The 22,481-nt window shown below is 31.7% G+C and overlaps 1 protein-coding gene across 1 annotated transcript in view; it reads left to right on the forward strand.

The window, feature by feature from the left end:
* Positions 1-325: 325 nt before the first annotated feature.
* Positions 326-22,481, forward strand: part of tefu (Serine/threonine-protein kinase tefu) — a 297,692-nt gene continuing 275,536 nt past the window's right edge. Inside the window, exons 1-4 of the mRNA XM_075382004.1 lie at positions 326-603; positions 1,397-1,478; positions 4,978-5,115; positions 19,785-19,899. Of these exons, the coding sequence (XP_075238119.1) occupies positions 1,407-1,478; positions 4,978-5,115; positions 19,785-19,899 (325 nt within the window). The 5' untranslated portion in view covers positions 326-603; positions 1,397-1,406. The remainder of the gene's footprint in view (positions 604-1,396; positions 1,479-4,977; positions 5,116-19,784; positions 19,900-22,481) is intronic.

A 22,481-nucleotide genomic window follows, 5' to 3' on the forward strand; every position in this document is an offset into this window, starting at 1 on the left:
TCTTACAATAAACCGTTAATCACAACAAATCTTAGGAAAGAAATATAATTAAATTGTAAAATAAAAAATACAGTTAAATTCTTTGAGAGAAAGAAATACAAGAGAGGAAGAAATATTATTTAATGAAAAAGTGATCTTTATCAAGGGTCAATGATAGTTTTGCCTTTTGGAATTTCAGTTGGTATTAATTATCATGTGCTGGGAGGTGCGTTGTTTATGGTCGAGTAGGCTATTGTTTATTTTGATTAAAGTATTTTAATTTTAATTTTTTTGTAGTGCAAGTCATTTTTAAAACAGTGAAAGCAAAAATTAGGTATGAAAAATGTTCAAATTATCTCTATCTCTGTTTCTTTTTTTGCGTACAATTCAAATCAAAGTTAGGTTATAAACCGTTTTTGAAATACTTCTGTTCGATATTATCTGGTTAAAAATGTTCATGCTGTTAAATAAATGACTTACTTATTTATCCACAGCAAATAAATTTATGTGAATTTTGTGAATAATTACATGATTAATGAATTTACTAGTAAAAAGGTTGCGTTAAGGTCACAGAGTGTTCACTAGGAACGTAAATAACTTGAAATATTATCTGAATAGGTACAGGTAGGATTGAGTTTTTACTGTCTGTTTACCTATTAGCAGCATAATAATTCTACAATAATATATGTGTTGTCAGTAGTACCGTTCACTTAAAAAACATTTTCTGCTTTGAATTGTACGGTCTATTGATATGGGTTTTATATAGTAAATGTTAAGAGTGCCTGTGACACTGTTGTAAATAGCTTCCTGAAAGATACATAAGGACAGTGTAAACGAAGTAATTTAAACATTGATTATGTATAATTGTGTACTTATTAAATGTTTTTTTTTTTTAATTTTTTTAATACAAAATCATTTAGAGTTTAAAAATTTATTTAATTTTGAAGTATTACCTTTGCAATTTTAGTAAGCTTAAGAAACCTATGATATAAATTGTTTTACTTTTTATTTGTTGTTTAAATTATTTAATTCTAAAATCAGTAACTGCACATTATAATCCACGATTGTCCATAAGGTTGTGGTAGTATGTATTTTTTGTGACTAACTTATCTTTTAAGTTTACAGCCTATCTTGTATGAGAATATGATACAGAGTTCTTTACAAATTGACAGTTCTGAAACCCAACTGCTTTGTAATTATAATTATGCGATAAATTTATTTACTTGAATCAGATGTTTTTTTCTTAGTTTAATGATAATTTAAGGTGAAAGATTTTTTTAAAGCTGGACTCTCCAGGCTACAAAATGATATTTTCATTAAAACATTTCGGGATAACTTTTAGTGATTTGTTTTTGTCATGTGTAATAAAAGCCTTCCTGCTGTTAGCAATTTGTCTTAAATAATTGTTCTGTTACAGATTTAAAAACATGAACCCTATAGAACAGGATTTGCTAGCATTCTGTCAGAATGTTTTTGAGCTGAAAATCACAGAAAGAAAAGTAAGTATTTTACTTTTTAAATATTATAAAGTTATAAATTATACACTTACTAATGAATATTTGACCAAATACAGCCAGTCATTACAGATCTTATTGTGTTTTATTATTATTATTATTATTATTATTACTATTGAAGATATCCATGTAGAAAGTAAAATTTAAATTTCAGTATGTCATTAACATTGGCAGGGATAAGATTTGTATGTATATCTGCAGGAGATATTGTGACAGTTATAAATTTTTTTCTTCCATTTCACTTGATGAGGAACAAGAAAGATGCCCATTATTCTTCTTCTCAGAAGCCACATTATATAGTAGAATTAGTATATATAACATTTTTAAATAGGTTTTTGAAACTGTGCCCTCATGATGGTTTAAATCATATTTTAATTGTTTATTGAAATGCCAGAAAAAATATTATAATCAGTTTTGCAATCCACTACACTGCCCATGTTTGAGTCATAATTGTGTATATTTTCTTTTAATCTGGTACTTAAGTGATGCTATACTATTATCTAGCTAAAGCAGTCTTCTAATGCCTCCTATATGCCTTGAATTTCATACCTGGCATTCTCCAATAGTTTTGGTTTGTAGGGAAACAAGACATACTTACTGTTTCTGTGCTCTAAAATTCCCTTGTTAGAATCTGTTTCTGTGAGTGAGTGAAGCATGTGATTTTTTGTTTATAGATTTTTGTTACACTTTTTTTTTTTGTCTTCAGTCATTTGACTGGTTTGATGCAGCTCTCCAAGATTCCCTATCTAGTGCTAGTCGTTTCATTTCAGTATACCCTCTACATCCTACATCCCTAACAATTTGTTTTACATATTCCAAACGTGGCCTGCCTACACAATTTTTACCTTCTACCTATCCTTCCAATATTTAAGCCTTAGTATGTGGCCTATAAGTCTGTCTCTTCTTTTAACTATATTTTTCCAAATGCTTCTTTCTTCATCTATTTGCCGCAATACCTCTTCATTTGTCAGTTTATCCACCCATCTGATTTTTAACATTCTCCTATAGCACCACATTTCAAAAGCTTCTAATCTTTTCTTCTCAGATACTCCGATCGTCCAAGTTTCACTTCCATATAAAGCGACACTCCAAACATACACTTTCAAAAATCTTTTCCTGACATTTAAATTAATTTTTGATGTAAACAAATTATATTTCTTACTGAAGGGTCGTTTAGCTTGTGCTATTCGGCATTTTATATCGCTTCTGCTTCGTCCATCTTTAGTAATTCTACTTCCCAAATAACAAAATTCTTCTTCCTCCATAATCTTTTCTCCTCTTATTTTCACATTCAGTGGTCCATCTTTGTTATTTCTACTACATTTCATTACTTTTGTTTTGTTCTTGTTTATTTTCATGAGATAGTTCTTGCGCAGGACTCCATCTATGCCATTCATTTTTTCTTCTAAATCCTTTTTACTCTCGGCTAGAATTACTATATCATCAGGAAATCGTAGCATCTTTATCTTTTCACCTTGTACTGTTACTCCGAATCTAAATTGTTCTTTAACATCATTAACTGCTAGTTCCATGTAAAGATTAAAAAGTAATGGTGATAGGGAACATCCTTGTCAGACTCCCTTTCTTATTACGGCTTCTTTCTTATGTTCTTCAATTGTTACTGTTGCTGTTTGGTTCCTGTACATGTTAGCAATTGTTCTTCTATCTCTGTATTTGAACCTTAATTTTTTTAAAATGCTGAACATTTTATTACAGTCTAAGTTATCGAATGCCTTTTCTAGGTCTATAAACGCCAAGTATGTTGGTTTGTTTTTCTTTAATCTTCCTTCTACTATTAATCTGAGGCCTAAAATTGCTTCCCTTGTCCCTATACTTTTCCTGAAACCAAATTGGTCTTCTCCTAACACTTCCTTCACTCTCCTCTCAATTCTTCTGTATAGAATTCAAGTTAAGATTTTTGATGCATGACTAGTTAAACTAATTGTTCTGTATTCTTCACATTTATCTGCCCCTGCTTTCTTTGGTATCATGACTATAACACTTTTTTTGAAGTCTGACAGAACTTCCCCTTTTTCATAAATATTACACACCAGCTTGTATAATCTATCAATCGCTTCCTCACCTGCACTGCGCAGTAATTCTACAGGTATTCCGTCTATTCCAGGAGCCTTTCTGCTATTTAAAATCTTTTAATGCTCTCTTAAATTCAGATCTCAATATTGTTTCTCCCATTTCATCCTACTCAACTTCCTCTTCTTCCTCTATAACACCATTTTCTAATTCATTTCCTCCGTATAACTCTTCAATATATTCCACCCATCTATCGACTTTACCTTTCGTATTATATACTGGTGTACTATCTTTGTTTAACACCTTATTACATTTTAATTTATGTACTCCAAAGTTTTCCTTAACTTTCCTGTATGCTCCGTCTATTTTACTAATGTTCATTTCTCTTTCCACTTCTGAACACTTTTCTTTAATCCACTCTTCTTTCGCCAGTTTGCACTTCCTGTTTATAGCATTTCTTAATTGCCGATAGTTCCTTTTACTTTCTTCATCACTAGCATTCTTATACTTTCTACGTTTATCCATCAGCTGTAATATATCGTCTGAAACCCAAGGTTTCAACCAGTTCCCTTTATTCCGCCTAAGTTTGGTTCTGCTGATTTAAGAATTTCCTTTTTAACATTCTTCCATTCTTCTTCTACATTTTCTACCTTATCTTTTTTACTCATACCTCTTGCGATGTCCTCCTCAAAAATCTTCTTTACCTCCTCTTCCTCAAGCTTCTCTAAATTCCACCGATTCATTTGACACCTTTTCTTCAGGTTTTTAAACCCCAATCTACATTTCATTATCACCAAATTATGGTCGCTATCAATGTCTGCTCCAGGGTAAGTTTTGCAGTCAACGAGTTGATTTCTAAATCTTTGCTTAACCATGATATAATCTATCTGATACCTTGCAGTATCGCCTGGCTTTTTCCAAGTGTATATTCTTCTATTATGATTTTTAAATTGGGTGTTGGCAATTACTAAATTATACTTTGTGCAAAACTCTATAAGTCGGTCCCCTCTTTCGTTCCTTTTGCCCAGCCCGTATTCACCCACTATATTTCCTTCCTTGTTCTTCCTTGTCCGACTCGTAGAATGTTATTTTTTACTTTTCTGGTGACCCCTGTCACCAGAATCCCTGTCTCCATTTGTTACACATTTTATTAATATGTCATTCATCTTATTTAATAATGTTTCTCATTTTAATGAATTGCGTAATTATTAAAGTAGGTGGAAGTTATTCTTACCTTATTGAAACTTATCTTTTTTTTTATTTTTAAAATTTAGTGTTCTCTATAAAAGAACTGATGATGGAAAAAGAACTTGTTACATGTTATTTACTTATAAAGTAATAAATTAATCAGTAAGGTAAAAAGATCTTCTTTTATTTTAGTACTTCTTGTATTTGTTAATAATTTACATGTGTTAATATAGATAACTTTTTAAAAAATGTGTTTTTTATTTAGAGAAAAGTGGATCTTATGCGAGAGAGGTTAGCAGATGATGATATTGTTAAACTGATTAATAAAAATTCATCAACAAAAGATTCTCCGTTAGTAACATGGGATAAAATCTTCATAGCAAGCCATAAGGCTTTAAAGGCAGTGAGTTTACTTTTATTATGTTTTTTGGTAATATTGGTTCACTCTTTCTTTCATTGATTTCTGGGCATTCTAGATCTACATTTAAAATTTACTTTTTATGCTGCAATGAAAAGCGATACACAAAAATCATAGTATATTCTGCATGAATCATGAGACATTTTTCAAATAAAAAATTTAAAAAACCGAATTCCATTTTTAAATTCAGATTCAATTGAAAAAAATGTAGTTACAGCTTAGAGTAGAATAAACATAAAGACAGACGCTACATAACTTGATTCTCAAAAATAATGAAACATAATCAAAATTATGTCATAAACAATCAAACCACATATTATTTAACATGTAACCACTATTTTATGAAAACAATTAGCAGTATTAAAAATAATTTCAAAGCATACAGCTAGTGTTGTCAACCTACTTTTTTAAGGTCTAAATTTGTTATATTATAACAGCTGTTTTTAGTTTTTATAAATAAATTCATAACATTTTTCTATTAAATTTTGTTCCATTTTGTTTTTAATAATAAAAATCTGATGCTAAATTATTCATTTTTATTAACAACAAATATTTACACAATTATTAATTCCACAATCTTACCTGAAATATTAGGATATAGTAAAAAGTCTCTTATTACCTTTAAATAAATGTGTCTTATATCTATCTAATACTACGTTTTTTAAAATATTATGATGTAACCATCAACAAAATGGGTCAATCCATTTGAAGTGTCCCAAAAAAGGATAAGCTGGTTGCTTGATCAATTCAAAACAAATTGAAACTTACCTACTTGTTTCCTGCATAGCAGTTTACTTGTGGTGGCCATTTTTGTTACGGTGCGCACACCTATTTTTGTGATTGTAAGGGTTTACGGAAAAAATCATAACTAAAAAAAAAAATTATAACTGAAAAACTATTGGTCCTGGAAGGATGAAACAAAAATCAATTTAATCATATTTTCTCAAGGTAAAAGATTGGTCCAGTGGTTTATTTACTTATCTCTCTTCTTTCTATAAGAAAATTACCAATAAAGTTGAACATGAAAAATGGTGAAATTTCACTTTTGGTAATTTTTTTCAAGAGGCAGGGATGGCATACACAGTATGAATTATTTTTTTATATGCAGGTATCTGTTAATAGTTTTACCATAAATAATATTAATAGTGATATACTTACATCACCCCTAAAGTTTTATGAATTTTTGAAAACTTTTTTTTTTTTAAATTCAAATTTTGGCTTCAAATAGCTCTGATGGGGGCTGGTGATAAAAATCTCAAATTTACACAACTTGCAGTGTTTTTGTACATGTTTATGGCAAATAAAAAAGTTTCTTATGTATTCTACTAATAAAAAAATTATAACCTCTCAAAAATCATGAAAAACCTGTTAACCTGATACCATTTTGACTCACAAAATAAGTGCTCCAAGGGGGTTTCTTGTCTTCTTGGCACTTTAATATTTTTATACTTATTACTATAGTTGAAATAGACTTGTTTGAACCATTGAACTGCAGTATTCATTTTATAACAGGTGCTTGAAGTCATTTCCAGTCGTCAGGAAAATTCACACTCATTTATGCTTTTGCATCATTTAGCTTTGCAGTTACAGACTGGTCAGTCTGATATTAGTCAGTAACCTGTTCACATCTTTACAGAGTGTCTCAAATTTCATCCTATTTGGAAGTGTTTATTAAATAAATAAGTTTTACTAATAATATCCTCCTCTATGATTCATGAGTCCTTGCCGTTGGTGAGGGGGCTTGAGTACTCGTGATACAGAGTAGCTGGACTGAAGGTGCAACCATATCGGAGAGGTATCTGTTGAGAGCCAAACTTAGGAATGATTCCTGAAAGAGGGCAGCAGCTCTTTCAGTAGTTGCTAGGGGCGTGAGTCAGGACAACTTAAACGGCCATATCAACATCACTAAGTCCTCTGAGTACTGCGCAGCTGAAAGCAAGGGAAAACTACAGCTGCTTTTTTTCCAAGAAAATATGGCTCTCTGCATTTTCATATACCAATGATGGAGGCGCCTTCCCTGGTAAAATATTCCGGAGGTAAACTAGTACCCCGTTCGGATCTCCGGGTGGGGACTACTAAGGAGGGGGTACCACCAGAAAATTAAAAAATAACATTCTACAAGTCGGAGCGTGGAATGTTAGAAGTTTAAAAAAGGTTGGTAGGCTGGAAAATTTAAAAAGAGAAATGGATAGGATAAATGTTGGTGTAGTAGGAATTAGTGAGGTTCGGTGGGAAGAGGAAGGCGACTTTTGGTTAGGTGATTTTAGAATAATAAACTCAGCTTCAAATAATGGGCAGGCAGGAGTAGGTTTCATAATGAATAAGAAGATAGGGAAGAGAGTAGAATATTTCAAAACGCATAGCAATAGAATCATTGTAATAAGGATAAAATCAAAACCTAAACCGACAACGATTGTTAACGTCTATATGCACACAAGCGCCCATGATGAATGTTAAAAAGGAAATTATTAAATCAGCAGAAGCGAACTTAGGCGGAACAAAGAGAACTGGTAGAAAAACTTGGGTTTTAGACGATATATTGCAGCTGATGGATAAATGTAGAAAGTATAAGAATGCTAGTGATGAAGAAAGTAAAAGGAACTACGGCAATTAAGAAATGCTATAAACAGGAAGTGCAAACTGGCGAAAGAAGAGTGGATTAAAGAAAAGTGTTCAGAAGTGGAAAGAGAAATGAACATTAGTAAAATAGACGGAGCATACAGGAAAGTTAAGGAAAATTTTGGGGTACATAAATTAAAATCTAATAATGTGTTAAACAAAGATAGTACACCAATATATAATACGAAAGGTAAAGTCGATAGATGGGTGGAATATATTGAAGAGTTATACGGAGGAAATGAATTAGAAAATGGTGTTATAGAGGAAGAAGAGGAAGTTGAGTAGGATGAAATGGGAGAAACAATATTGAGATCGGAATTTAAGAGAGCATTAAAAGATTTAAATGGCAGAAAGGCTCCTGGAATAGACGGAATACCTGTAGAATTACTGCGCAGTGCAGGTGAGGAAGCGACTGATAGATTATACAAGCTGGTGTGTAATATTTATGAAAAAGGGGAAGTTCTGTCAGACTTCAAAAAAAGTGTTATAGTCATGATACCAAAGAAAGCAGGGGCAGATAAATGTGAAGAATACAGAACAATTAGTTTAACTAGTCATGCATCAAAAATCTTAACTAGAATTCTATACAGAAGAATTGAGAGGAGAGTGGAGGAAGTGTTAGGAGAAGACCAATTTGGTTTCAGGAAAAGTATAGGGATAAGGGAAGCAATTTTAGGCCTCAGATTAATAGTAGAAGGAAGATTAAAGAAAAACAAACCAACATACTTGGCGTTTATAGACCTAGAAAAGGCATTCGATAACGTAGACTGGAATAAAATGTTCAGCATTTGAAAAAAATTAGGGTTCAAATACAGAGATATAAAAGAATAATTGCTAACATGTGCAGGAACCAAACCGTAACAGTAATAATTGAAGAACATAAGAAAGAAGCCGTAATAAGAAAGGGAGTCCGACAAGGATGTTCCCTATCCCCGTTACTTTTTAATCTTTACATGGAACTAGCAGTTAATGACGTTAAAGAACAATTTAGATTCGGAGTAACAGTACAAGGTGAAAAGATAAAGATGCTACGATTTGCTGATGATATAGTAATTCTAGCCGAGAGTAAAAAGGATTTAGAAGAAACAATGAATGGCATAGATGAAGTCCTACGCAAGAACTATCGCATGAAAATAAACAAATACAAAACAAAAGTAATGAAATGTATTAGAAATAACAAAGATGGACCACTGAATGTGAAAATAGGAAGAGAAAAGATTATGGAGGTAGAAGAATTTTGTTATTTGGGAAGTAGAATTACTAAAGATGGACGAAGCAGGAGCGATATAAAATGCCGAATAGCACAAGCTAAACGAGCCTTCAATCAGAAATATAATTTGTTAACATCAAAAATTAATTTAAATGTCAGGAAAAAATTTTTGAAAGTATATGTTTGGAGTGTCGCTTTATATGGAAGTGAAGCTTGGACAATCTGAGTATCTTAGAAGAAAAGATTGGAAGCTTTTGAAATGTGGTGCTACAGGAGAATGTTAAAAATTAGATGGGTGGATAAGTGACAAATGAAGAGGTATTGCGGCAAATAGATGAAGAAAGAAGCATTTGGAAAAAATATAGTTAAAAGAAGAGACAGACTTATAGGCCACATACTAAGGCTTTAATATTGGAAGGAGAAGTAGAAGGTAAAAATTGTGTAGGCAGGCCACGTTTGGAATATGTTAAACAAATTGTTAGGGATGTAGGATGTAGGGGGTATACTGAAATGAAACGACTAGCACTAGATAGGGAATCTTGGAGAGCTGCATCAAACCAGTCAAATGAATGAAGACAAAAAAAAAACTAATAATATTATAATAATTTTAAATCTGGTTAAATTTTTACAAAATTTTCAAGTAATTTCACATAAAACATTGGAAGATCAATGTTCCACAGGAATTTATGTGAATGATGAGTGCCAAAAAACAGTGTATAGTACAGTGCCAAAAGAACTCATTAAAATTTGTGAATTTAGTGATGAAAAACCAACTTATTTTTTAACGTGTTAATTCAGGTGTCACAAGTGTTTGTAAGTATCATGAAAAAAAGCTTAAAATAATATTAGAGCAAGCTTTTAAAGAACATATTTTTCCAAATTTAAATTTAGTTCCTGGAAAGTCTCTTTGTGTTAACTGTTTCAAAAGTATTTTTTCTCAGCAGAACAAAGAACTACATGAATGACAAGACCAAGAGCAATTCAATCCCTCACATTACAATATTGAACAATTGCATGCTGTTTGTAGCATTTTGAGTGTATCACCTCCATCAAAATTGAAAAAATTAAGCTTGGATAATCAAAGGCCGTGAGCATTCAAATTTAAAATAAGTAAGTTATCTGAAATATTAAACAAGAATCTTGAATTGTTTTGACTCAAAAGTTTCTGAAAATGAAAATCCAGCTCAATCTTCATCACATGAATATGATCTTATTTTAAAACTAAAAAAAAAGTATTCTGGCGTCTAAAGAAGATAAGGTTAAAATTATTAGTTTACTTCCCCAATCTTGGACCAGATCTAAAATAATATCAGAGTTCAATGTGTCTGAGCATTTGGTTAGACTTACTAGAGAGTTAGTTAATGAGCAAGGCATTCTACCAGAATTAGGTAAAAGACAAAAAACAGTAATTAGTAATGACACATTATTTTATGAAGATGACAATAATAGCAGCATGAGTCCTGATAAAAAGGATTGTGTTAGCACGTGTGTTGATGGTGTCAAAGTGCATAAGCAAAAGCGCCTTGTTCTGATAAACTTAAATGAATTGTATGTCTCCTTTAAAAGTGAAAATCCTGAGAAAAAAATTTGAAGATCAAAGTTCTGCAAACTCATCCAAACTGGTGTATCTTGGCTGGTGCGTCCGGGACTCATACAGTTTTTATCTGCCCCCACCACCAGAACATCAAACTCATGATTGATGGCCCCAAACTTAATGTTGATTATAAGGACTTAGTAGACAACTTTGTGACAAGGATAACTACAGATGTATGATGAATGTATGCACCAAATGTCCAGGTAAGCAGGCAGTATTTGACATGCTCAACTTTTCTGAAGAGCATAATGTGTTGCCAGATACAATAATGTACAAACAGTGGGTAACAGCGGATAGGGCAGAGATGATTATTGTTGTTCAGATCAAAGATGAGTTTTTCAAATCATTAGAAAAATTGAAAACGCTGAAAAATCACAATTTCATGTCAAAATATCAAGCTCTGTTTTTCAAAGAGAAAAAAATCAGAATTATGTGAAGAAGAATGTTTGGTGTTTGTAGACTTTGCAGAAAAGTTTTCACTTTTTGTTCAAGATGTGATACAAAGCTTTCATTGGGTCAACAGCCAAGCCACAGTTTACCCTTTTGTGTTCTGTTTCAAGGAAAATGATGTATTAAAACACAAAAGTGTTTGTATTTTAAGTGATCAGTTGAAGCATGATACAGCAACATTTTATTGCTTTAAAAAATTTTTAACAGACGATATCAAGGAAGTACACATCAAAACATTAAAAAACACCTATTTTACTGACAGTGCTTCAAGTCGGTATAAAAATAAAAAGAATTTTGCTAATTTGTGGAGTCACAAAAGAGACCTCAACCTTGAAGCTGAATGGCACTTCTTTGGATCATCCCACAGGAAAAACATCTGTGATGATTTGGGAGGAACAACAAAACAAGAGATGTCAAAGGCAAGCCTGCAAAGGCAATTAAACAGTCAGATACTAAATGTTGATAAAATGTATTCATTTTGTAATCACAAGCTGAAAAATTGAGAAATCTGGAACTTTTGTTAATCAGCAACTCTTGACTATACGAATAATACTGATCTAATAGTATGATTAATAAAGGTACTTTTACTCTATCCTAATATTTCATGTAAGATTGTTGAATTAATAATTGTATAAATATTTGATGTTAATAAAAACTAATTTCTCAGCAACTGCTTAAGTGTCCTCTTTATTAAAGAATTGGATGATCGTATCTCATTTTCAAATGAAGTAAGTTTAAATGATCTGCAGAAAAAACTGTGTATATGTAATTTAATAGGTGTACAAGGAAGTCATGTGGCACCTACATCAGATTTTTGTATAAAGGCAAAAGTTATTTAGTGTCATGGCTACTAAAAAATGCTTAACAACAAATTAATGTATTATACATAATTTTTACACGAGAACTCTAGAAGTTACTCTAAAAATTTAGAATTTAACTAGAAATTTATCTACAATCCAGGTTTGTAACTAATGCAGTAATGTTTATGAAATTATTTATAAAAACTGATTTTTCTACATGTTTTTATTCTTTCTTTACTCCTTTGCAGTGATCTCTGCTTTATCAGAATGCTTTGTGGAAATTAAATTTAAAAAAAAAATAAAATTACAAAGAAGTATGTTACCATTTCTTTCAGTCACTAATATAAAATGCAGTCAGTGGAAAAGTAAATTTTTATAAACAATATAATCAGCTGCTAGAGTGCAATTTTACTAGGCTATAAAGTTGTAGTTGATCTTGTCATTATCAATTTTCATAATGATTTTTGTGTTTTTTTTATGTTCAGTTTCAGTTTGTGTTCAGTTTGCTGGACAGTTAGTAACAGGGCATATACATTTTAAAAGTATAATGAAGACTATTGTAGCTGTCTTCCATCTTTAGGCTTTACCTTTAGTATGGGGGAAGAAAAAATTGAAGGAAGTACAATTTTAGAATGTTTATCTTTGAGCACTCTTAAATAAAGAATCTTAATACTCCAACTGATGTATTTGGTTTGACAGATCACTACTCATTCATTAGTCCTATAATAATTTTTATTAAAGAAAGTATGTTCTATAATGAGGAAATTACTTTCAAAATTAGATTGTGGTAAATTCATTATAGGAAAGTCTAGTCTCAAAAATATTTTACTCAAGTTGAGATGGAATTTAGATGGATAAAGCAAAGTAACAGATCATCAAGCTCAATGTAGCCCAGTAGTCTTTATATACGAGATCTATCCGGAAAGTATCTGATCTCATGCTGTAGTTGGTGTAAGAGTTAAGTATGGTCAATAGTGATTTTGAATATGTTTGATCAAAGTACTCTCCCAAAATATCTCTCTTTTTCTTCAAAGTACTCCCCTTTGGAAGCCACAACCTATTGCCAGTGATGTTCCCACTTTTGAAAGCACTCCTTGTATTCTTTCTGAATAGCTAACAGTTACTTCATTGAATTCTTGTTAAATTCCTCTAGGTCATCAAATCTTGTTTCTCTTAGAGAATCTTTCTCTAAGTTTGTTGTAATCACTAGGAGATAAAGACTGTATTGGAACTGATGATGTTGCAAAAATTCTGTGTTTCATTAGAAATTGCTGAATAAGTTGCAATAAATATGCAGATGCATTGTCGTGATGAAGCAAATTTTGTGATTTGTGCCACTTTTCCACAAATCAGGCTCTTTCTTTCCCACTGTGTCAAGGAATCACTTCAGAAATTTTAAGTGTTACTTTTTGTTCAGAAGCTGACCTTTTCTCCCTTCCTTGTCAAAATAAAAAGTAATTGTTGCTTTTTGTGCATTTTTGGCTTATGGCTCTTCTTTTACAAAGATTGGATTTTCGACTCAGATCAAAATGTAAACCTATGACTCGTGCCCCGTAGTGACCTTTTTGAACATTTCTGGCTTGTTTCTACTACTTCCAAATTGTCTTGAGTGACTTCATTTGATAATTCTTCTGAACTTCTGTCAGTAACAATGGAACAAATTTTACAGCCACATGGTTTGTCCTTATTTCATGGTTCACAATTTCTGAGATTAGTTTTTGGAATTCAGTCTCTCTTAAACACTACTGAACAATTATTTTCATTAATTAAAATTTCAACTCTTCCACATTTTCAGGATTTTTTTTTGTTTTTGCAGGCCTTCCAAAACATGGGGTAATTTTATTTAACTGAAGTTCAATAACTTTTAAATCTCCTAAATTGCTCTTTAATTTGTGTATTACTCATAAATCCATTGGCATAAATTTTATGTATATTAGCCATGGTTTCTGAACAAAAATATCCAGTTTTTATGGCAAAATTTAATAAAGACTTTGTACTTCGTGCATTCTGATCTTATGAAATACAGTGAACACAAATGCTAGTAGCGGTAACACTACAGGATACTACTGCTGACTGAATAATTCAATTGGATACACTGTTTGGTTAGATATTTGTGAGGGTGCAGCCAACATTGAGCATTAGTGTACACATATGGTACTATGATAAAATTACAGCACAAAGTTGGATATTTTCCAAATAGGTTTTGTATGCCTTATATTCATGGTTCACAAGCTCAGAGTAAGAGATGAGTGCATATAATAGAAGATAAGATTTGTATTCTGATTTCTGAAAGTTCGTGATTGATTATTATACATGTAAGTTATGAAGTGGGCTTTATTTTGAGCATGCTGATAATGTTGAAGTGTAATGATTAAGTTAAGGTTATTATAATGAAATGACTTTTAATAATTACTTGTGGTTTCTTGAAAAATGTAAAAACCTTTTTTTAAATCTGCTTTGTTTGGGTGAAAGGTTATTGTAGACAATTTTTGATTGTGCACCTTACCACAATGTTCAAATTTTAAAATTCCCCAATTTTAATATATCCAAATGGAATTGAAAGATTGACAAGCAGAAAAATATTTCATGTAGTAAGTTGACATTAAAAAAATTGAGTTTTATTATTTAAATTAGTCAGTAGAGAGCAATATAAAATGTTATACAGTAGATAAAATTTTAAGTGAATATGCTCATTCCATTTTGATGGTTCCTCCACACCATCCTAGGCTTATTCATTTAGAAGTTATATGGGCTGAAGTAAAATCCTGGTTTACGATAAATAATACCACTTATAATTTTTCGACATGAAAAAATTATTTAATTAAACAATTTTTCTACTATATAGAAAGCTGGAAGAAAACGTGCAAAGAGATGTATATAGGAAAGCTTTAATGTCCTGTTCAATTGAAGTTAATCAGAATAAATCCAACAGCAAAGCTTTTATAAAAAAAATGAATTGGAATTTTTAGTTGAATTACTGAAGATTTCATCAAATTAGATGAATAAACAGCAAATAAAATATCTATTCTAAATTGAATTATTTTTAAAGTTAATTTATTTTAACAAAATTTGCATGAAGATAAATTTTAACAGATTTCAAAAATGGTCCCATATAAATTTTAATGAAATCCAATGATAATATTAGGAAAAATACCAAAACCCCTGATTTTTTTAATGTATGTTATGCATTATCTGTCTGCGATGTTAGTAAACCAGTTTTGATAGTTTTCTTTTTTTTTTAATTGAAAAATGCTTTCAGAATGGTCCCATATAAATTTTAACCAAATCCGATGATAATCTTAGGAAAAACTAAAAAACTGAACCTCTTGACACCCTTAGCTGCTGACTGCTTGCAGCAGTACTGTGTTTCTCTGTTTCCTGTATGATCAGGTTATTAATAACTATCTATATTATCACTGTTTAGTCTCTGTGGAGATATCATGGCATTTCTTTTTCTATTTTACTTCCTTAAACAATCATTCCTTTTTTTCCTTGGCTACTTTCCTCTAAACTACATTCAAATATTAAATCTACATTTAATATTTATATAAAATGGTAAAAAAGTCTATTATTCCTAATTGCAATATTATTATATATATTTATGTTTATATTATCTAATAATAAAGGTACTAGATACTACTAAAAATTGTGAAATAAAATATTTATAAAAAATAAAACTAAAAACCAACTTCAACAAATAATAGTACTATAAAGTTACTAACAATTATATTTTTATTTATTATTAAATAAAGTATTTACAACAAATAAATATTTTTGAAGTCTGTGCCAGCGAACACCAGTTAAACAAAATAAAAACCTATGATCTATATAATACAAATCCTACTTCAAACAATGCAAAATTGGTAGTAGATGTTTTACTACAATAAAATGAGATGTACAAAAATATACAACGATAAAATGTGACATACAAAAATATAAGAAAACTTTTCATAAATGCATAGGTACATATATTATTACAAAGTATATATGCCTTAGCGAAATGTGAGGTGTGATCATGAGATGCTCTTTCTTTTATGCTCTTGAGATCCCATTTTACATGTGGAATCCTATTTAGTTGCCTAGTGGTTGGTTGAGATACTAACTTTACATAACTTTGTTTAATTTGTGTGTTGGCTGGCGCCAGCTTCAAAAATAGTTATTTGTTGTAAATCATTTTAATTTAGTTAATAAATAAAAGATATAATTATTTGTATTTTTTTAATACTATTATTTGTTGAGGTCGGTTTTTATTTTTATTTTTTATAAATTATTTTATAATAATGTAATACTACGATGATTTATTATTACACAGCATTATTGCTATAGTACAACTGTATTATTTAATGCAGCAATAAAGTACAAACATTATTTTGGAAAATGTTTTGATGCGTTTATATAATATTGACATTGTTATGGTTAGATATGCATTGTATTTATTTTGTAATAATTAAAGTGAAAATAGTAAAATGATATGTCATGCTTTATGCAGTTACAAAATATAAAACCCTTTCTAAAAACTAAACCAAAGTTCTATTTAAAAGTAGTTCTCTAGTTACATCACTACAAGACTTTACCAGTTTATAGTCTGCCTAGTAGACTAATTCACTACTCACCAACTAGGCTGAACATTCATAGATAAAATATACAAGCAAGTATGCTAATACTATATAATATGCTCCTATACTATATAATATTATATACTATATAATATGCTCCTATACTATTTAGATTAAATAATGAATTTTAATTGTACAATTTTATACTTTTTTCTAATGCCTTATCACCATCATGAATAGAGAGTTTTCCATATCATTTAGTGTTAATTAAACACATTTTCCACATGTGAAATTGTCACCCACCAATAAATTATATTTAATGCAATTAAATGTTAAGGAAGAAATATCAGATGGCAGAGGATATTTTAACATGCATCTGAAACCTGAACCTGAACTTCTTTTATGATAGATTGGAGTACCATATATATTTTTCTACTTGATGCTTTTTTATTCACAAGAAATATTTGTTTACTTTATTTTATTAATTTAAACATAGGATTGCCTAAAACATGTTTGTAACTATCGAATATCGATAACAATCAGTTGTTGAAAATGCATTTTTTCTAGTTAACTTCAGTTTTCTGGATCTTGCACATAATTACTTCAAAACAGGTAATATATAGAAAATAGTATTGATGGCTCCATTATTGCACAATTCTTTGCAAGCAAGTCCAAAATCAGAATGTACATTCACCTCTTAAAATGTCCAATACTGTGGCTTTTTATTCTAGAATAATAAACAAACATTCAATAATGGGTTTTTTTTTTGGGCTGGACTAATAGTCCATGGAACATGGTGAAGTATTAATAACACACTTCATTGTTAAATTGCCTTCTCATTTTTCCATGTACACATTGCAAAGAAGTAAAATGTATCTAATAAAAATAGATGCTAAATAAATCCACGTGAAATCACAAACAGATCAAAGTACAAGGTTTGATAAAAAAAAAAGTGGAATTTTAGTTTTTCTCATAAAATCTTTTGTTCATCAATATTGATTTTATCACCTTCAAAATACTCCTTTTACATTTTTGCTAGTGCTTTTGCAATTTTTGAGCATCTTTGCAATGGAATTTCTGGTATGGCGTTTAGTTCCTTCAGATGATCTATTCAGTGTTGTCAAAACATCATCTCATGGTTCTTTTCAGCTTGGAAAATAGAAAGAAGTTACAGGGGGCCATGTCTGGCAAATACAGAGGCTGAGGCATCATAACAGTATTATTTTATTCAATTCATGAACAAGCAATGAAATGTGAGCAGGTGCATTATCATGACACTTGGCAAAGCACCCTGTTGTCTCATCCCCCTCTCCTCTGCCATGAGACTCTGGGGCAGTATCCTGGTGATGACAAACATAGCCTCGCTGGAAACTGTCCAATAAGCATGTGCGATCTGCAAAGCCAGCATCCTCTGCAAGCCATCCAGGAGCTCCCTGGCCTGCCTAGTACTAAGATCCCCTAGCCCAAACCGGTACCCCGTACAGACAGACCAAGCATGCCACTGAAGCAAGAAGTCTCCTTCCTCTGGTGGATTGATGGATGGACCACCCCAATTCTGCATCAGCTTGGCTAGGGCATTAGCTTCTCCTAGCCTTGTTTACTGTTTCTCAGACATGCTCCTGGAACAACCTTTGATGGTCAAGCCACACTCCAAGGTATTTTACCTTACATGAGGTCAGGACTTCGGTTGCACCGACACGTAATGTGATGGGGTCAAGTTTACATTTCCCAGCCATGACCACTGCCTCAGTCTTCTGCTTTGCAAGCTTCAGTCCCCTTATAGCGAGCTGGTCGTTCACCATACAGATCGCCGTAGTGCCCTGCTTTGTGACTTCCAGTTCTGTTTTGCCGACAACCAGTGCCAGATCACCTTCCAGGTACTTGATCCTCAGCACACCATCATAAGCAATATTCCAGAGCAAAGGGCCGAGTACCGACCCCTGTGTGACACCACATACCACCTCATATGTAACTGACAGCCCCTCCATGCTGGCAACCACAAACTTGTTACTCAAGTACTGGCCAACCAACCCCCTGAGGTACGCACTCACGCCACGCACCTCAAGCTCATCCATAACAACATGCCAGGGCAGGCTATTAAAGGCATTTTCAACGTCTAGGAGGATAACAACCAGTATGCTCCTAGTCTGCCAACTGCCTGCGGCAGCCTCATTGACCAGCTACATCACTCAGTCGATAGCATCCACCATGGACCTGCCTATTTGGAACCTGAACTGGTTTACACTTAATCCTACCCAAGCTTCTAACTCAGTTGTCAATCTACCTACAAGGAGGGGCTTGAAAAGTTTGTTGAACATGCTTAATAAACACAGTGGGTGATATCCAGTAGCATTACCAGATTTGCCCCTTCTCAATCACAGCCAGCCGGACAACCTTTCATGCTCCTGGCACAAACCTGTTTGTCAAGCAGTAAATAAATACATCAATAAGCTTCTCTGGAGCCACCTGAGCCAAAACCTGCACTGCCTCGCCACTGATTCCATCAAGACCAGGAATCTTCCGTCTGTTGTCACGCTTAGCTGCTGCAACAACTTCATCCTGCTTGAACAGAGGAACTACTTCATCCAGAGCAATCTCCCTCCAAGGCACCTGTTCTACCTTGGGGAATAATTTTACTATTTCGTCCACTAGATGCTCCTTAGTCAGAACAGGGAGGAAATGACCAAACTTCTTCATTACTATCTTGTAACTGTTTTATACAGCCTGGAAAATTAAAAAATTCCAACCTCGTATGTGTAATATGAGTTCTAATATTGCACAGGTGATTGTTGGAGGGCTAGGTAATGCTTATTTGCAATGAGGGTTTCTGAAAGTGCTGAGAGAAAGGTTTATGTGTGTGAAACAGCAACAGATATGGCAAAGTCATTTTCTATGAGATATCAGCAACACACAAGCGACTGTGGACAATTTCTTTAGCTGCTGACCACATAGTTACATTACTGGAGAACATAAAATTATTACTATATATGGTCATATCATTTCCTGCCATGTGCATAATTGCAAGAACATAATACCATAAGTATTTTCTGCCTAAAGACCTTTTAACAGATTATTAGAATTATGTGAGTAAACGTAATGTGATAGCTAATTATAAAAGTTGTTTGTTTAATCTTTGAGATCCTCAACTGAAATACATTTTTTCAGTTTGATTACAAAGGTAATTTTATGTATTATAATTAATATTCTTATTTGTTATGAGGTTATTTCAATTTTTTATGGTTTGGTTTATTATAGAATGGTTTTGGTTTAACTAGAAATCTTTGTGAAAATTAAAAATACTGACTGCATAATTGTCTTGCACAAATGAGCAGTCTCGAATTTTTTTCGTTTTCTGTAAGTTTTTTTACAGTCAGTTGTATTATTCGATAACAATTTTCATGTATATTGTATCCATGTTATTTTAGGAAGCCGATCGAGTGACTGCAGAAATGAGGAAAGAGAAGAAGTCCAACACAGTAGGCAGAGATAAAGTAAATTACATGTCACTAATTTCTGCGATAGCCAGTAAAGCAAATGCAGGTTTGTTTTTATAGTTTGTCTTTTAAACAGTTGAATATTTCATTTTATGGGAATGATTTACCTACTGAATAGCCAGGTTTGTTATATGAGAGTCGTCCAGAATCTAATCAGCACAATATTAAAAAGGCAGGAATATTGTGAACAAAATACAGGATGTTTCTTATATTCACTTATTTATTTCCCAAAGTCTTCATTTCTGTGTTTACATTTTTCACATTATTTTGGATATTTGAAAAGCTCTTTATAATAGAAATTCATGCTAGTTTCGTGAAGAATCTTATAGAGAGCTATTTGGATTACTGTTACATTCTCATGGTATTTTATTTTCATTTAGTCTTTCACAAAACTCAAGAAATGATAACTTGAAGACATTGACTTGTGATTTCAGAAAGGATGGGAATAGCTGCTATCAGTATTCTATTACAGTGAGGTGAGCAGATATTCCATAGATGACTGGCAAGGTGAGAATTGTTAGCTGTGAATGACTTCTTCTCCCTGGCTGTTTTCCTTGGTTTCTCCAGAGCCCAAAAACTGCAATTTGCACTAAACTGCCATCACTTTTGCTACCCATAACAATGTTCATGGCTTTTTGTTCATGAATTAAGATGTTCCATAATATGATTTAATTTTAAAAGTAAATTGGTGAAGCTTTCATCGATTAATGTGATATTGGATTTTATTTCTTCCTTCTCCCCATTTTATCTTTCAAGCAGTTGTGATGTGATTTTTTCTTATAGTTTGGTGGTTTACAGTCCTTGACTGTGATGTAGGGAACACAAATTATATGTTACACATCTTATAATTAAATTAAATCTTTTCATGTGGTGTCAGTTTAGGCTCTTTGTTAGCAGAATTGATTTAAGGCTGATGTGGGATGTTAGAATTTTTGTGATGTCAAAAGAAAGTTTTAGTGACTATAAGTTTTAGAATGGAAAGCCAATGTTGTAGCAAAATCTGTTATTCTTCAAGCATTATCTCAAAAAATCATCACTCTTTAGTGTCAATATTATGTTACCCTTTTTGAATGATCTATTTAAGTATTGCCTATGAAAAATCAAGCTACATGTTTCAGTGATGGTGAAAGAGAGAAGACTGCTTCTCTCTTCAATTTTGAAGACTGCTTTAGAGATCTTCACAATAATTTACAAGATATAATGGTGAGAGGTTTGATTGATAAATAGAAATAATCTGTATTTTTTGAGGTTGATACACCTATATTAAAAGAATTATACAATACAAAATTGTTGAAATTGTTGAAGAAATATGGTTTTAATTGTTCGGCATTTGTTAGTAGTGTAGACCTATCAAACTGTAAATTACACCATTTTGTTAATTAAATTGGTATTTTGTTAATTATTTATTATATAAGTTAATTCATATTACTCAGAAAGAAAATTATGGGTGTTTTTTTGACATACTCATTGTCCTAAAATTATTAAGGATCATCAGTTTAATTTAGGTAGAAATTTCTAATGATAATATAATTATAAAAAGAAAACAAACAATTACTTCAAAAAATGATTATTGCCTTAAATTTACAGTATTACCACAAATCTAAAAAGTCATTTATTTTTGTCTAAGTGAACAGCAAAGCATTAAAGATGCAGTTGAACTGTGATCTGAAACTTTTTAAAGCCAGTACTTATCATTTTCTAGAAAAAGGCAAATCAGATTTTTATTATACCGATTACCAACACCTTTGACATCTTGAACTTTCAACATGGCCATAATTTTAAGAATGCCTTGCAAAGTAGTTATGAGTTAAATTTATCAATACAGAAAGAAAGTTTATCAATGCTATCTAAATTGTGCACATCCATGACAGTAATCTGTAAAAATTCTTGCTCACCATTTCAGACCAGGCTGATTAATTGAAAGAATTTTGGATTGCTATTTCAAAGGATATACTTTTTCTGAAGATAACAAGACTGAACTAGGATATTTTAGAAAGCTATTTTCCCCAATTGCAGGTGTCTTTTATGACCAACTTAATCCTATAACTGTATTTCAATTCATTAAATTCTTACTGATAGACAATAATTCCCATGTGTTCAGAATGAAGGTACACAGCCTTCAGCAAATGAAGAAACTGAATACCTGATTGCTTTAAAATTTCTGAAAATGTCAATCATTTTCATAAGAAATTAGATAAAAAAATATAATCTATACTTTACCTTCCATGATAGATGATATTTTACATGTAATTAGTGATGATTCACTATGACAGACATTCACCCGATTTGGAATATTTTTGGGTATTGTATTTAGTATTTATTCATAACTATGTTCTTCCCTATCTATACTAAACTTTACTTAGAGAATATAAATTAATCGTTTGTTTGCAGTAGTTGCATTTTACAGAACCAAAATACTAATACTAATACTCATACTGTATTCAATTAGCTTGTAGACTGAAGAATAAACTAAAATTGCGTTTGTATGAGTGATTTCATCATGATTCTGTTGAGTCATGTTCTGTGTATCAGTACAGATTCACAACACGGCCATATCTACGTACTTGCAACACTATAATCATTACTTATATATTAGTTATCATGTAATTAGTCATATAGTAGTCACAT

Source organism: Lycorma delicatula, chromosome 1 (assembly GCF_047948215.1).
Source record: "Lycorma delicatula isolate Av1 chromosome 1, ASM4794821v1, whole genome shotgun sequence".
Taxonomy (NCBI): Eukaryota; Metazoa; Arthropoda; class Insecta; order Hemiptera; family Fulgoridae; genus Lycorma; species Lycorma delicatula.